This window comes from Callithrix jacchus, chromosome 10 (genome assembly GCF_049354715.1).
Source record: "Callithrix jacchus isolate 240 chromosome 10, calJac240_pri, whole genome shotgun sequence".
Lineage (NCBI taxonomy): Eukaryota > Metazoa > Chordata > Mammalia > Primates > Cebidae > Callithrix > Callithrix jacchus.
In genome coordinates, this window is record NC_133511.1 from 61,899,443 (window position 1) to 61,916,677 (window position 17,235).

At 45.2% G+C, this 17,235-nt stretch overlaps 1 protein-coding gene across 27 annotated transcripts in view; it reads left to right on the forward strand.

The window, feature by feature from the left end:
• TENM4 (teneurin transmembrane protein 4) overlaps positions 1 to 17,235 on the forward strand; it is a 3,204,727-nt gene that overhangs the window by 3,170,343 nt on the left and 17,149 nt on the right. For all 27 annotated transcript variants that reach the window (XM_078340117.1, XM_078340116.1, XM_078340121.1 and 24 more), the window contains 3 exons: positions 6,929 to 7,101; positions 12,032 to 12,267; positions 16,189 to 16,485. In XM_078340117.1, coding sequence (XP_078196243.1) covers positions 6,929 to 7,101; positions 12,032 to 12,267; positions 16,189 to 16,485 — 706 coding nt within the window. The remainder of the gene's footprint in view (positions 1 to 6,928; positions 7,102 to 12,031; positions 12,268 to 16,188; positions 16,486 to 17,235) is intronic.

Here is a 17,235-nt window from a genome sequence, read left to right on the forward strand (position 1 = left end):
AGCTACTCAGGAGGCTGAGGCAGGAGGATCACTTGAGCCCAGGAGTTCAAGGCTGCAGTGATCCATAATCATACCACTGCACTCCAGCCTAGGCAACAGAGTGATAGCCTGTTCCTAAGCAAATTAATGAACTAAAAGTAAAAATAAAGAAAGAAAGGACACTGAAGCATCCAAGCACTAAAAACAGTGAAGAGCCATTACCAACCCCCAGGCTGCAGAGCAAGGGGGAAAATCATAGGATATTATGACTAAAGTCCAGTGGGAGCTGTAACAGTGAAGGAGAAGCCCCTTGGTCAAAGCTGTCATCATAGATTGATGCAGCCACTATTAGAGATATGACACTGGAGCAAAGAAGGGGCGAGGAAAACCTTCTGAATTCCAGTCTCTTGCCAGTGCCTATCACTGACTTAGCCCAACCAGAAGTGAGCCAGTGAGGGACACAGTCTGCAGGGTTCAGCTGCTCTGGGCACAGGGAGACAGAGAATGGATCTGGGGGTGGGAGGAACATAAAATAACCAGCACCAAGACTGACTGGTTGTGTGACATGTTAGGCACGAGTGGCCAAGCCAGAGTTCAGTCCCAGATCTGCCTGAACCCTAAGCACTTTCCACCAGATGCACCACCTCAAGTACAGCATGGCAGAGTGGGCCAGATCTTGGGAATCTAGAAGGCTAGAATTCATTTTGGGGACTGAATTTTTTTGTAGGAAGTGGGCAGCAAGTACAAGTTTTTAATGCAGAAGCCACATGGTGCTCTGGCCTGCCCCAGTTTTGGAGTAGCTAATGATGTCATGATGACATCTATTACACTGACTTGGGCCAGGGAAGCTACTGGTGTGCCTGGGCCAGGAACCGTAATTCTCCACAGACAATACAGTGCCCAGTTCCCTGACATGAGGATGGTGTTGTTTGAAACAATCAGAAATGAAAGTCATACAAATCAAATATTATTTTTTAACCAAAAAGTTAAGATCAGCAAAAGTTTAGTATCAGAAGGCAATTTGGCATTTTCCTTGCCAGCTGTGCATAGTAAGTGGCTTGAGATGAAGTATTGAGTGTGAAAAAGAAAGCCTTGCCGTGTGTGTGAAGATGCCCTTTAGCAATCCTCCTCTGAAAGCCAAGTTCACAGCAGCTGTATAATCTTTTTTTGTTTGTTTTTTGAGACACAGTCTCACTTTGTTGCCCAGGCTGGAGTGCAATGATGCATTCTCAGCTTACCGCAACCTCTGCCTCCTGTGTTCAATCAATTCTCCTGCCTCGGCCTCCCGAGTAGCTGGGATTACAGGCGCCTGCCACTGTAACTGGCTAATTTTTGTATTTTTAGTAGAGATGGAGTTTCACCATGTTGGCCAGTCTGGTCTTGAACTCCTGACCTCATGTGATCTGCCCGCCTCAGCCTCCCAAAGTCCTGGGATTATAGTCATGAGCCACTGTGCCCGGCCTATATGAATCTTTTAAGTGTTTTCTTTCACTGTGCTCCAAAGATGCTTTGGATAAACGGAGTGAAAAAAAAGTCAGTGGGAGGAAATAATGAAAAGCCAATCATCTGGCCATCCCTATCATACCCTCCAAATGGGAACTTGGCATTGCTGCAAAGTCAATTGCAGTGGTAGCAAGCAAAGCCTCCTGAAAAAAAAATTGTCAGTCTTCTTGACCACTTGAGACTTGTAACAACAATATTTTCTATAGCACAGTGATGAACCCAAAGATTTTTATTTGAAGCAGCTTCATTTTTATGGGAAACTTGGTGAAAAAAAACACATTCTTTAAGATTAGACAGACCTGACTTTGAATTTATATTCCTCTACCAGCTGTGTGATCTTAGGCAAGTTACTTATCCTGTCTGAGCCTACTCTTCACCATTTGTGACATGAAGATGATAATAATGCTTATATCAAAAGATGATGATGAGCATGGTGCTTGATACCTAAAAGGTACCACGTGAATATTAGCACCTTTCCCCTCCTCATTTGGACAAGGAAAGGTAAAACAAATGAAGTTCTTAGTTGCTCTCAATCCATGTCTTGAATCAACAATATCTATTATTTACTTACATATTTATTCATTAAATAAACATGTACCAAGTACTGTCCACATGCTGGGTACTCCTCTGAGCACTGAGAATCCAGATTAGGTCCTTGCCTTCATGGAGCTTATATTAGGAGGAGACAGACAACAAAGAACAAATAAGTAATAAGTATAGTGAGATCAATAAGAAAATATGATACAGACATTGGGGGGACTTATCTGTCTTAGAAGCAGTGGTCAGGGAAGATCGCACTGAAGTGATACCATTTAATCTGAAACATGAATGATGACAGGATGAGCCATACCAACACTGGAGGGAAGAGCATTCCTGCAGAGGGAGCAGGAAGCATGAGTCCCCAGCATGCACTGACTTTGACATGTTTGGGGACCAGAAGCAGATACAGGGAGACGAAGGACGTGCGGAGGAGTGAGCTTCTGGGTGAAGTCAGAAAGAAAGGCAGGAAGGAGCCAGGTTATTCAGCCAACATTCATTGACATCAGAAAGCACATACTGTATGCCAGACACTCTACATTACAGGGATACAGCAGGGACCAAATGAAGTCCCTGACCTCAGGGAGTTAACATTCCACTGAGGGCAATCTCCTGGGGTCCTAAAGCCCTGGGAATAAGTTTGTCTTTCATTTTAAATATGTTACCTCTTTTGATCTTCATGTGTCCCTATTAAATAGGATTATTATCTCCGTTTATAGAAGGGAAAACAGAGGCTCGCCCAGGTTATATTATATAGCCTGCCTGAAATTATATCATTTGTGGTGGAGACTTGATGGTTAGGAGGACCACAGAACCAAGCGCCTGTCCTCCAGATCACATTACTGGCAAGTGTAGAGCCAGGATTCAAAGCCTAGACCATCTGGCTCCAGAGACCTTTTCAAAAAACTATTTATTTCATTCCTCTTGGCTAGAAAGAAAGAAAATTTGCCAGTGCTTTGTGGGTTCCCATAATGAAAGCCGTCACAGATGTAACCAAGCCATTGTCCAGATGCCACCCAATCATGGTGCCAGGACTTGAAGCAGCCACTTGGAGCCCAAAGAGTTCAGAGAACTGCTCCTTCCAGGTCTCTGCACTTTGCTGGGGCAGCTCTGTGGTAGAGAAGAAAGGGTTCTGTAGAGGTGACCCACAGGGCAAGGTATGCAGGGCCCAGAGGATGGGTAACCCCACTTCTTCCCATACAGAGTCAGAAGAAGCCGTTCTGGTCAGATAATCACAGATATCGATCCAGCAGCAAGGAGATCCAGGTCATTTCTCAAACTCTGGAAGGTACTAAAATGAATGAATAGGAGACAAGAAAATTTTATAAATTGGTTGCTCTATTTGATGTTCATTTAATTAAGATGTTCATTCCTTCTAATGGAAAAGGTGAAGAGTGGAAATTACTGTTTTTTGACCATCTAATATAAAACGAAAACCAGATCTTGAAGGCATGGGACCTTTTCATTGTATTTTCTTCAGGCTCAATTTAATTATGCATTACATGCTACCTTCAATAATAATTGCAATTGTCTGCCTTTATACAAAGCCTCTTTCTGTCTTCAAGACTAAAACTCTGGGGAGATGCATAGAGAGATTGCCAGAGTATCATTTAGTGAGAGTTTTTGTTTCCATATTTTGGCATTCAGCAAGTGTTTATCATGTACCTACTGTGTGTCTGGCTTGTGCCGAGTCCTGTAGGAGGGAATGTGTGAATGAATCATGGTGTCTCCTCTCCCACAAAGTAGGAAAGAGGCCTTGCACATCCAATCCTGCATTCATTTATTTGTTCAGCTAACATTGCCTGCCTGTCTTGTCTATGCCAGTTCCAATGCTGGTGAAGCACAGATGAACTGAGAGCCAGTCTTCCAGGGTCATGCTGCTGGCAGGTGGCAGAATCCAGGTGGCGTCAATCCACAGACTCCACATACCTGCTCTGACCTCAAGCACTTACAGTCCAAAGAGACGGACAATGTGTACATCAACACTGCAGTGCAGGGGAGCCATTCTGGGTTAGAGCTGTGCACAGGATATCACTCAGAGAAGGGACAGGAGAAACCCGGGAAGGCTTTTTGAGGTGGCATTTGAGTGAGGCTATGATAGAAGTGGTGTCAAAATGACATCTGACCCCTGCTTAACAATCTGTCAGTTCTTATCTGTAAGACTCTACAACTGTCTTTGCAGTGTCTTGCATGGTATTATAAAATCTTTTTCACGTGGTTAGGTTGGGAAAGTAGACAGTCTGAGTGAATAGTCTTATTTTAATAGAGAGTATATACAGGGATTACAGGTGTTCAGAGAATCAGCCTAGAACAGCATCCCTATCCCATTAAACTGCTGGACTAAATGAATCTTCCTGTTGATTTAAAAGATGACTCAGGCTCTGACTAGACCCAGCTTAATCATGAATCACAGACAGAGTTAAGATGACCGTGGAAAAAACAGTTTTTTGGGGGGTCTTGATTTTTAACTCAAAAACTTGGAGTACCCTAGTAATATTTTGCTGAAAAGGCCTAGAAATTGTTATTGACAGCTTGCCCCATAAGTGGAGACTCTCCTATGCATAGCCTGGCATTTAAGGCATCTGCCTTCCCAAGATGGCCATGCTCATGAGCTCTTACATGTGGTTTTACCTGGCTTGTCACAACACTTTTCTGATTATGAAAATAATCCATGTTTATTATTTAAAAATCATGGATACATATATATAAATAAGCAACTAAAATCACCTGTAATTCTACTTCCTGGAGATAACCACTGTCAATATTTTTGTATGTTTCCTTTCTATTCAAATTTCCAGTGTCCACAAAGGGTTAAAAAGAACCCCAGCCTCTCTCAGCATTGAAGGGAGCCAGAGCCCTGAGAGGATCTCAATGTGATAGAAGCCTTGGGACGTGCATCTCAGATCTTTACCTAAGATGCCCTCCTTCCTAGCCACCATCTCTCAGAACTACCGCTCACTTAGCTCTGCGGGGCATTCTACCCTTTTGACCACCCAGTCCAGGTTTCAGCCTCTGCTAGGCCAGACTGACCTTTTCCTGGAAGAACCTGACTCAGTATTAGGAAGAGAAAGGAGAAACCATGGCAGGATGTAGGTTTTTGAAGCCCTCTAACCACCTACTGGCAAGCCTCTGATAGAGCCACAGCCTTGCCTGCAGCCCTGCCTAGGGAGTGGCCCCGAGGCCACAGCACTGCCTGCCATCCTGGAAAGGCCTCAGCCGCAGAAGCATCCAACTTCCCTGAAGGCCACTGGCCTCTCCCCCAGAATTGGTCTTAAGCCAAAAACAGGGGTGATTTATTCAGCAGATCTCTACCAATACTACCTCTGTGGCAGAGTGTGCCAGGGACTGTTAGATTCAGTGTAGAGTGCTGTGATCTGTGCCCGGCGCAGGCACAGAAACAGCTGGCAAATGACAGAGTCTGTAGTGCAGCACCCAAGTCTGACCCTGGGCAGAGAATTCCTGAGCAAAGACCTGCCTAATCTCACCCATCAAGTCTTCCTTGAAACCATAGGAGCTACAGACCCAGGAAACCCAGCAAGAAGCGAGGCCCAGCTGAAGGAAGAGCCTGGACAGAGCTGAACTCTCTGACCTTTTATTTCCCCATCATGAAAACCCTCACAGGAACCCAGGGGCCAGCTTTACCCCAGAAGTAAAAACAAAAGTTAAAAAAAAAAAAGGCCAGTAGGGAGACCCACAGTACAAAGGGGCAACCGTGTCCAGGAAGTCAGGAATATTGCTGTGTAGAGGAAGAAGTGTGTCCCCATTCACACACAAGTGCAAAAAGGTTATTTAAGCCTGCCTGTCTACACTTCAGCCTCCCCTAATTAAAAACAATAATTACAATGTTAATAGCCCACTCCTGCCAGGGAGGAGTGCATGTGATGAATACTTGCAAATGGATGGTACAGAAGTGTTCATTGAAGACAGAGAGGCAAGTGGCAGTTTGAAAGCAAATAGATCTGAGTTTGAATTTTTATTCTACCCGCACTTAATTAGCTGTATGACCTTGAACAGGTGACTTCACTTTTCCAAGCCTCAATTTCTGATCCTCCAGAAAGGAGATAATACATACCTTTTAGACTAGGATTAAATGAGGTTTACATGAAAAATGTATTAAATGAGGATTACATGAAAATGCTTGAAAAGCAACTAGCACCATGCCTCATATATAGGAGGTGTTCAATAATGGTAGGTATTTATTTTATTATTATCAGGAGAATAGTAAAGAGAATTAAAATTCAATTAAGATGCTTTAGAAAGACCATTCCTGAGCAAAGCTGTGGGGTTCTAAGAGTTGCAGATACAAAAATGCTGAGTGCCAGATGTAAAATCTAAGTGGAAGGTGTTGCAAGACACCATTTATCTAGGCTGAGTCCTGGTTTGAATTCAGAATCCCTTTTCCTCAGGATTTGTAGAAACCCCTGGGTAGTAGCTCCCATTTCTAGTATTTTTCAGGAATAGCCTGTGTAACCAGTTCTTGCAAGTTTTGCACTGGGTATTCAGGCATCAAACTTGACTACATCATTTCTGGGGAGTCCCCCAGTTCTAAGATTCTGGGTCATCCATCTCATTATGACCACCATCATCTCACCCCTTCACAATTGGATTCCAGTGTATAGCTGCACTCCTGGGCAGTAGGCAGGTTGGTGGTATCATCTCCACTGTTTGGGTTAGGGAAGGGAGACTCAGATAGGTCAGTCATTTTCCTGCAGCTGGATATCAGCAGGTGGAGTCACATCCTGAAATCTCTGTACCAGGTCCTGTGCAAGAGATGTGGGAGACATGGGAATATATCCAACCAGAAAGGAAAGCAGAGCACAGCAAAACCATGGCATGAGGTAGAATGCACCATGTTCCAGTTAGAGCACCATTATATTTCTGCTTCTCAGTGCCACCCCTTGGTTTCCAGGTACGACAGCTTTGGCCGCCTGACAAATGTGACCTTCCCTACTGGCCAGGTGAGCAGTTTCCGAAGTGATACAGACAGTTCAGTGCATGTCCAGGTAGAGACCTCCAGCAAGGACGATGTCACCATAACCACAAACCTGTCTGCCTCAGGTGCCTTCTACACACTGCTGCAAGGTAAGTCGGGTGGGAACCAGGGGGCTTTGAGGCAGAGGGGTGGGAAGACCCCTTTGGAGAAGGATGGCACAAGAAACAAGCTACTGCTGGAGCTGCCCAAGAGCAGGAAAGCATTGCGACTCTCTGTATTATCACCTAATTTGCAAAACATACCAGCCTGAGTCAAGTAAAATTCTCTCTCAGAAGCTTCAGAATAATATTTTATTCTCCTATCCTGTTATCATTAGAACAAACGGTAGAGAATTCATTAGCTGCTAATCCAGGTGACCTCACTATTTGCCATCCTAATGACTCCCAGATTAACAGACACACTCACACTGGTGTAGGTGAGGACAAAGGACAAGAATAATTACACGTAATTTTGAAAGGGATTTGATTATGGAGAATTCCTTCCTGAAGCCCAGGTGAGAAGGTTTGTGCCTCTTGTAGGATTTCATCCCTTCTTCTCTGCATCTGTCAAATCATGTGTTACGGGTTGGTCTTCTAGCTTCAGGTAAAAAGATTCCACGACGATGAAATCTTGCTGTGAATTATCTGCCTCAGTTGTTCCCATGGGATGTGGGGACCCAGGTGGGCTTGCAGCTTTGTAGGCTTTAGTAAGCTTGAAAAGAAAGATGCCATCACCAGGGAAAGCTCTGCCTGATTTTTTCCTGCCCACTGTATGGCTCCTTGTACTCCCAAAGGCTTCCACACAAAGCAGTGAAAGGAGCTTAGACTAAGAGTCAGAGGCCCAAGTTTAAGTTCTGACTCTGCCACCATGTCATCCACTGTGCCCCTTGGTTTCTTTTCCTGGAAAAGAAAGCAAGTTGAAACTGTGTGGAATGGGGTGGAGCAATGAGAAGAGCAGGGGTTCTGGGTGGACAATTCGGAGCCCTGTGCCTGCCGTGCCACTTCCCACCTGTGTGAACTTGCTGGAGTCACTCTTCTTCGATGAGCCTTCGTCTCTGGCTCTGGGAAATGGGGCTGAATTTTAACACCTGCCCCATAGGGCTGCTTATACGATCTCTTTAGACAATGTAGTGACTAGCATGAGCCAAGCACGTAGTATTGCTCGATAAACAATACTATTGGATTCATTAAGTAATTAATTAATTAGCAAGCAGTTTAACCTACCATAAGAAAATAAATATCTGTATATTCTTACAACTTTTATTCCCAAATTTAGTCCTTTGCCTTTCAAAGAGTTCCAAGAACAATAAAGGTTCTCAAAGAAAGAAACCACACACTGGAATTCCTTCCCCACCTAGCACCTTTAATCATGGTTTTCAAGGAAAACTCAACGTTTCCTCTGCTCTCACATAGTAGTCATCAACAGAAGACTTCTGCGACCAAATGTAGACAGGGGTAGGGTTCTCCCCACCACCAAGCAAGCAATCAGCTCTGCAGTGGACAACAGCTGGGTGTCCCTCAATTCAATTCCAGCATAACTGCCTGGAGATAGCCTCAGATCCCACAGGTTGAGGGCTCAGTCCCCAAAACTGCCCGGCCTCTACCACACTTCAGACACCAGCCGCAAGTCTGGGCCTCTGGAACCTCTATCTGACTGGCTTCTATTTAAGGTTTTCATGACTGCTTCTTGGAGTTCAGTTAATTTACTGGAACAACTCACAGAACTAGAGAAATACTTACATTACCAGGACATTACTACGGATATAGATGAAGAGATATGTAGGGCAAGATAGAGGTTAAGGGGTATGGAGCTGTCACACCCTCCACAGGCACATCTCCCTAACCCCTCCATGACCTCCATATGTTCAGCAGTCTGGAAGCTCCCCAAACCTTGTCTTCTTGGGCCTTTTATGGAGGCTTCATTGGATAGGTGTGATTGACAACCATGCAGAAATGTGATTGGGCAAAATCGGTAAGATCTAAACCCAGCAAGGCCTGTCTCTTCAGATTCTTCTTGGCCTCTCTGTGCAGCATTTATTCCTTCCTCCAGGCTATGAGGCAGGATCCCCTCTGAAATGTAGGTCTTATGACCCACAGTCACATTAGAGTCCTGCCATGGAAAGGAGGGCAGAAGGTCAGAGAGAGAGGGAGAGTGATTGTTTCCTAAGGCCTGCTTCTGGGTCCCGAAGTGCCTCAACATTGTAACAAAAGACTAACAAGGGCTATAGGAGTTATGAGCCAGGAACCGTGGATATATAATCATAATATCACAAGTGGGTTGGGACGGACCCCAGGGATTTGTGCTCTGACTGGATTATTGCCAAGAGAAGGTACAGCTTCTGAGGCAGCCAAGATCTTGCCTGACCAAGGACCACCAATTACTCTGACATCTTGTCCTTCAGGCCTGTTTTCTTCCCTGTGATTAAGAAGTATCCATCCATGCCATACTGCTAAACTGGTTGTGAGTATTTTTCTCAAAGGTTCATGCAGGCTTTCTTATATTTGGGCAACTTAAAATTTGCAAGTGCCACATTCCTCAGTTTTAAAATGTACCATCAATTTAATAACACCTTTTTAGGCAGAGGGAAAAAATCACACTGCTCAAAAGGCATACATGGACACATTCCAATTTCAAAAAACCATTAAAATGTGAAAAGAAAAAACACTTCTTGGAATCCAGGAAACATGGTACCTGTTTTTCCTCTTTGGTAACTCTGCCAAGCTGTTTCCTTCTTGAGTACGAGGCTCAGTTTTGCAACTGCCTCACTAGAGTCTTTGTGAAAAGATCTTTCAGTTTCATCTTCTGTCTAAACTGTGGGAAGTAATAAGAAGTAGCTGCTAATGAGCAGCGGCCTTGGGAAGTCACAGCCCACATTAAATGGGATCATCTGAGACGGGCCTGTACAGATGCTGTTCCCTCCAAGTCACCATTAATGGACATATGTGGATTCAGCAAGGAGCAGCTTTAAAGGGGAAATCGACACAGGCTTTTTCACTGTTCAAAAGAAGAAAAATATAGATTGTCAGTGAATAATGCATAGCAAGTTTGAGGCAGATTTTAGAATTTTGCGTGTGTAAGAGAGAAGGATGGAAAAGGGAGGGAGTAAGAGAAAGGGGGGCCTATTTGTTGCCATTCTAGCAGAAAAGATTCAGTGAGGCTTTCCCATGAAACTACTGATTAATAACTATCTTTAGTGCTTGGCGTAGCCTGGAACATACCAGTTTCATCCAGCAAAGATTTACGGAGCACATACAATCCTAATGATGATGATAGCTAACATTTTTGGAGCACTTACTAACTACAAAGCATATTTTCAGCATCTTACATTGTCCTATTAAGCAATAGCTCATAAGGTACCTCATACAGCACATCATATGCCTAGGAGGTAGGTATTACTGTCTCCCTTTTCTGAATGAAGGAAGTGAGAGGCACTGAGAGGTTAAGTAGCTTGCCCAAGTCACACACCTAATCGGGTATTTGGACCCAGATAAACAGGCTCTATAGAACCTGTTCTCTTGACTGCCAACCTAAAAGCAAGGAGGCCCTATTGCAGGGCCATGATCAACACTAGAGAAGTTCACCTTGATGTGTGTGTGTCTGTGTATGTATGTGTGAGAGAGAGAAAAAAAATGGGATGGTGGAGATACGGGAGGGCCAAGAAATACACACGACAGTGGCTAGCACAGCGCCATGCACACAAAACCAGTGACAGCTAACATTTATATAACACTATATGCCAAGTACAGTTCTCAGGTCTTCATATTCATGATCTCACTCAACCCTCAGAGCATCCTGCAAGGCAGGGTACAATTATTGTCCCAGTGTACTGATGAAGCACCAGAGGCAGGAGAGGTTAAGAACTTGGCCAAGGTCTTACAGCAAGGCAGCAGCAGAGCTGTAACCTGAGCCGAAGTAGCCTGGCTCCAAAGTGAAGCTCTTAATCTCTGTGCCATAGTGCCTCTCACAGCACGCACTCAAATATTGGAGAATGTGTTCATTAACGGAGCAGTGATTCCCACACGCCTCAGCTGCAAGACCACTGAGGAAGCCCATAGGCTAAGGGGTGTACACGACAGGGAGTCATACATTCTGGCCAGTGGAACAGGGGAAGCTTCTGGTAAGAGATGACATTTTAGCAGAGCCTGGAGGGAGTCTGAAGCCAGCACTTTCTGAAGAGGGGTGTGGTGCAGAGGAAACAGCCAAGGAAGGGCCAGACAGGAGAGTGTAGCACAAACCCAGAGACAGTATTTTCATCTGTAGAAAGCAACTCTATATGCATTTTACAGCTGAAATTGACTTTTTTCACCAGAAGTTTCCTTTAGTTAAAAATCTAAGTTAAAATGTTTTAAATCAAATTTAAAATTTCAAATCATATCTATATTTAAATCATTGTCATATGTCTGTGACATGTTTATCACCCCAAAGAGAAATCCCAAACCCATTAGCAGCCACTCTGCATTCCCCTGCCCCTCAGCCTTTGGCAACTGCTGTCTCTAGAGATCATTGCCTATTCTGGACAGTTCATATAAGTGGAGTCAGACAATATGTAGCCTTTTACATATGACTTTTTTCATTTAACATAACATTTAAACTATATTTATATACAGTGGTGCTTATAATTGTGGAAACCTGGAATCAAATTGAATATCAATTTGAGGCTTGGTTAAATAACTTGCAGTATTTTCATATAGTAGAATACTGTATGGTCATTAAGAAAAATGTTTATGAAAAATAGTGACATAATACAATGATCAGTGAAAACTCTGTAACTGTTTTAAAACTCATCTATTTTAAACTGTAAGGGCATTTGGAAATTTCTTAAAATCTATAAATATATAAAATATTTACAGTGGTTTTCTTTGGATACTGAGATTCTGGATGGTCTTCTCCATGTATTTTCCTCGTGTTCTTCAGTGATGATATACTGCTTTCATAGTTAGGAAAAGCATCCGTGAAAGTCCCCACTGCTGCCTCTGCTGTCCACAAACCTCCCTCCACCTTCGTTCCCTCTGAGCAGTCTGTGTCTGTCCTCTCCTGCAGACCAAGTCCGGAACAGCTACTACATCGGGGCCGACGGCTCCCTGCGGCTGCTGCTGGCTAACGGCATGGAGGTGGCACTGCAGACCGAGCCCCACTTGTTGGCTGGCACTGTCAACCCCACCGTGGGCAAGAGGAATGTCACACTGCCCATTGACAATGGCCTCAACTTGGTGGAGTGGAGGCAGCGCAAGGAGCAGGCTCGGGGCCAGGTCACTGTCTTCGGGCGCCGGCTGCGGGTGAGCAAGGCCTCTGGAGGTGGCTGCGTCCTGGGGGAAAGGAGGAGGGTGAATCTGGAGAACTGCACCGTGTTCTTCAAATTCCCTGGGACCTCAGTTTACTTATCTGCAAAAGGAGGGAACTAAAGCAGGGAACCACATGTGATTAGAGGCCCTTGTATGTCTTTTTAGTTTTTACTTGTGGAAAGATTTCTGGCTTTGGTGTTAGACGGGTCTGAGTTGAAATTTCCAGCTTATATTATTCCCTGAGTGAGTTTGGGCAGATTAGTAATCTTAGAGCCTCAATCTCATCAACTATAAAATGGGGAGAACAAGACTGATTTTAAAAGTTGTTATAAGGATTAGAAGTCATCTATTAAGCATCTTAGAGTCTGACTCCATCAAGTGGTCAATACCTACTCTTAGTGTTGTTATTGCTATTATTTATTATTATTACTATTACTATTGGTAACATGTCCCAAAATTCAGTTCAGCTACTTTGAACCTAAGCTACATTATCCACTAGTTCCAGGCAGAGTTACCCATCCTAAATGAGCAAAATGACCTACCCAAACCATCACTTCTGGGGCTGGCATCGTGGTCTGACATTCAGAGTGTTTTTGAATATGTGGATGCCCGGAACCAGCTCCTTGTCTGCCTCACATCCCATGTTTCTGTACAGTGTGACCTCTGCCAGGGCCTGAGTGGCCAGCTTCTTTTCCCTCCAGCTTGGGAAAGGCAGGTAATGGGCAGAGAGAAAGTTAATGAACTAGCCGTGGCTTTCAGCACAGTACCTTGCAGACCAAGGGTGCTCAGGAGATATCTGCTGAGCTGAAACCAGCTATAGAACTGAGCTACATGTTCCTAACATTCCAGAAGCGACCTCATAGCAACACAGCTCAGTGTCTCTTAGGTCCCCTGCCCTTCAGCAAAGAAAGTTCACTGAAGCCCCTCTTTTTACAAATGACACAACCGATGTCCAGAAAGATTAAACAATTTCTCCAGAGTCGCATGGTGAGGTGGTGGTAAAGATTAGTAAATAGATGGGGCGCAGCGGCTCACACCTGGAAGCCAGCACTTTGGGAGGCTGAGGCAGGCAGATTGCTTGAGGTCAGGAGTTTGAAACCAGCCTGGCCAACATGGTGAAACCCCATCTATACTAAAAACACAAAAAATTAGCTGGGTGTGGTGGCAGGCACCAGTTATCCCAGATACTCTTGAGGCTGAGGCAGGAGAATTGCTTGAACCTGGGAGGCGGAGGTTGCAGTGAGCTGAGATGGCGCCACTGCACTCCAGCCTGGGCGACAGAGCAAAACAGTTTCAAAAAAAAGACTAGAAAATAGGCCCACAGCAGCTACAGAAACATTAAGTGACTTACCCACTATCACACAACTAGAACCCAGAAAACCAGGCTTCGTTTATTCCCTCAACATCCAAGAGCTCATTGTAGGAAACAGCCTTGCATTAGTTTCCTAAGGAAGGCCTAGCCGTCTTTTTTCTCTGCGGCCTACTGAGCCCCTGCCTAACCCCCCACCCTCCTCACCCCCCTCACCCCCCCATCTGAATTAGTATAGAGCCCTGCATGCACCTCTGAGTGTGGCAGTGTCCTCAATGGGAAGTTTGACCTGGGTGTGATTCCTGCCTGTGCCATGTGGAGCATTGAGCAGCTTCTCTGAGCCTCAGGTGCCTCCACAGAAACAAGATAATACGTTCAACACACCTAGCCCAGTGCTGGTAGACTCCAGGTGCTCAATAAATGGCAGCAATTAGCATGATTAGGACTTCCTCTCTGCTGTGTGAACTGGACCAAAAGTTTCCCAGGCTTTTAATTGGTGTCTCTCCCAGCCTGAGATTGATGGTGCTCTAGTCGGGTGGCCATGTCTACATGTCCTCCCAAATAAATGGCCACCCACAGTGGTGGCAGGTGGAATTAGAATGTTTGCCGGGTGTGCCTCCCCATATGGAGCTCATTTTTTATACAACTAGGAACTTTTTTAATAAAGAAAGAGGTAAAACAATCTCATTGCTGCCACTGCCGAGCATAGGACACATTAGGCGGCTCCCCAGTGAGCTGTTTAATTTAATTTTATTAATTTTTCCAAAAAAGGTACAGCTCCCCTTCACTAGAGATCCTCCAGGGATAAAGTGGGGCAGCTGGCTGGGTGACACCACCCTGAGGGAGTCATAGGGGAACCTTCCAAAAGATACTTTAAAAATGCCTCTGTCATTGTTGGTGGCACAGCCCCTGTATCTTCCTGTGCCCTCTCTGCAGAGAACACAGCTTCAGCCTCCAGCGCCTCTGATTTTTCACGGGAATCATCTGCCACACTGTTTTTGTTTCTGCAATTGTGTTTGATTACCCCAGGGAAGGGAACCTTATTATAACCAGGCCATTCACCGCTAAAGTCAGCATCTTCATTATACATCTTTATTTTCAAGGCCTTAGAATTTGTATGGAAGAACGGGGAGACACACACATCTCACCTTCCTGGGAATTGACCATGATTGTTTGCTGTCATTTAACGGAAATAATTCCAACCATTTATTCAGTATCTTCTATGTGCCTAGCACGCCACTGATTTACTAAGTTTCTTCAACCTTCACAATGACTCTTGTTACACAGAGTAAGAAATTGAGACTCAGAGATCTCAAGGTCAATAGAAAAGTTGGTCACAAAGTTGTAGCTAGAATCCTGGCCTTCATTCCTAGACCTGGACCCATTTTTTTAACCACACAGAGCTCCAGAGGGCCTTTCATTGCCTGGGTCCACACATGCCATTTTGCATCATGTGACCTAATTATCTGCTTTCCTCTTGGGTCTTCCTTACTACTTCCTTCCTACTACTTACTACTTCCTTACTACTTATGCAATGACTAGTGGAAGAGACAGAAAATGTGCCATAAGAGACAGATGTGCCATAAGAGACAGATGTCCCATCAGGCCAGACACCAATTAGCGGGAACCATTATTTTAGCTCCAGAATACCTGGCAGTGTTTCAGGGGCAGCCAGTGCCTACAGGGCAGATCCAAATATAGAAATAGGCCCTGAAGTATATTTCTTTATTAAAATATAAAAACTCTGACTTACCACTATGTCTGTGGGAGCCCTGTCTCTGACTCTGAAAGGAAACTGAACTGTGTGCTGACCTAGCAGCCCAGGTAGAGTTTATACAAGGCACTCCCTATCCTGAAGGCTGGCACAAAGTGTCTCAAAGCTAGGACTGTGTCCACATTCAGCCCAGAGCCAGAAGAGCCACCCCAGTGTCAAACACTCACTGCCTCCCAGCACCTCTGTGAAGAAGATGTCTTGGGTACTGACTGTGGCAGTCAAGAAGCCCTAATTGTAGTGGCAAGGCAGTAGACACCCCAGAGGAGCTGGGAAGTCCAGAGCCCTCAGAAGGCTGGAATTGCTCAGAGGACCACTGAGTGTTTGGTGGCATGATGTAGGGGTGAAAGTCAAGTCCAGACTCCATCACTCACCAGCCCCAAGATTTGGAGTAAATCCCTTCACCTCCCTGGGCTTTGGTCTCTTCAGTGTCTGGGTGTGGAACAGATGGATCAGTTTATTTGCTGGGCTCACTTGGTGGGTCTCTTTTCAGCAGGGAGGATCTGCCTTTTGAAATGTGTCCTCATTAGAAGAATCACATTAGAAAACATGCAGATCCTCTTTGGTCACAGCTATTGTTTGCACAACATACTCAGTGTCTTCATCCTCACAGCAGCCCTGTGCAACTGGCATTATTGTTCCCATTTTATAGGTGAGGACACTTCACAGAGCTGACAAATGACAGAGCCAGGACTCAAACCCATGTCTTTTGCTGCACAGGACCTGTGCTCCTGCCTCTACTCAAGAGCTTCCCAGCAGAGCTGAGAGCCACGTGGACCATCAGACCAAACTTCTCATGGTCCAGATTAATTTTCTCTTCCTACCCTTTCTCCAGGTTCACAACCGAAATCTCCTATCTTTGGACTTTGACCGCGTAACACGAACGGAGAAGATCTATGATGACCACCGCAAGTTCACCCTTAGGATCCTGTATGACCAGGCAGGGCGGCCCAGCCTCTGGTCACCCAGCAGCAGGCTGAATGGTGTCAATGTGACATACTCCCCTGGGGGTCACATTGCTGGCATCCAGAGAGGCATCATGTCTGAAAGAATGGAGTACGACCAGGCGGGCCGCATCACGTCCAGGATCTTCGCTGATGGGAAAACATGGAGCTACACATACTTAGAGAAGGCAGGTGTCTGTCTCCCTCCATCACTGGCCATGCCATACAGAAGGCCAATCATTCATGGCCAGGCCCAGCCTGGTGACCTCAGTGGGCTATATCTGACCCATGTCTCTAAAAGGAAATGTTCAGGAAAATCTGCCACAGAGGGCAGGAGGTCCCAAGAGGTATCTGGATAGATCATGGTAGTGGCAATGGCAGGTGGCACTCCTAGGGCAAGAGAACATGAAAGACCTGCCTGATAGAGTAGAGGCCCACTCACTCACTGGACTTGCAGAGCAGGATTCAGGGTTCAGACCCAGGGCAAGGGTCTGCTTCCAGGTCTAGGGCACATGATACAATCCATTCATGGAGAACCAGGCAGAAGCCTAGAGATCAGCACTTAGGCAGGAGGCACTTACTCCTGAGCTTCAAGAGCTGGGCATGACCTCAGTCAATCTATTCTGCTGTAGGTCAGAATTCATTTCATCCCAGGGGCTAAGAATCAGAAATGACCCAAAATCAAAAGTTGGTCTCCAATTGGAGAAAATGGTAGCTTTTCAGCATAAAACCTCTAGGCCTGTTATCTGCTGATCTTTTCCTGAGAACAAGTGCACTTCATGCCCAGTGCTAGTACCCAGATCCCTGCTTCATTTCCTGACCCTGGTCATCCATCCAGGGCCTAGGCTTTGCTTGCTCTGAGGTGAGTCTCCCCTGTCCAGTGCTGGGTGAGTATCCCCAAAAGTGATGTTCTGTGCTAGTGCTAAGAGAGACCTTAG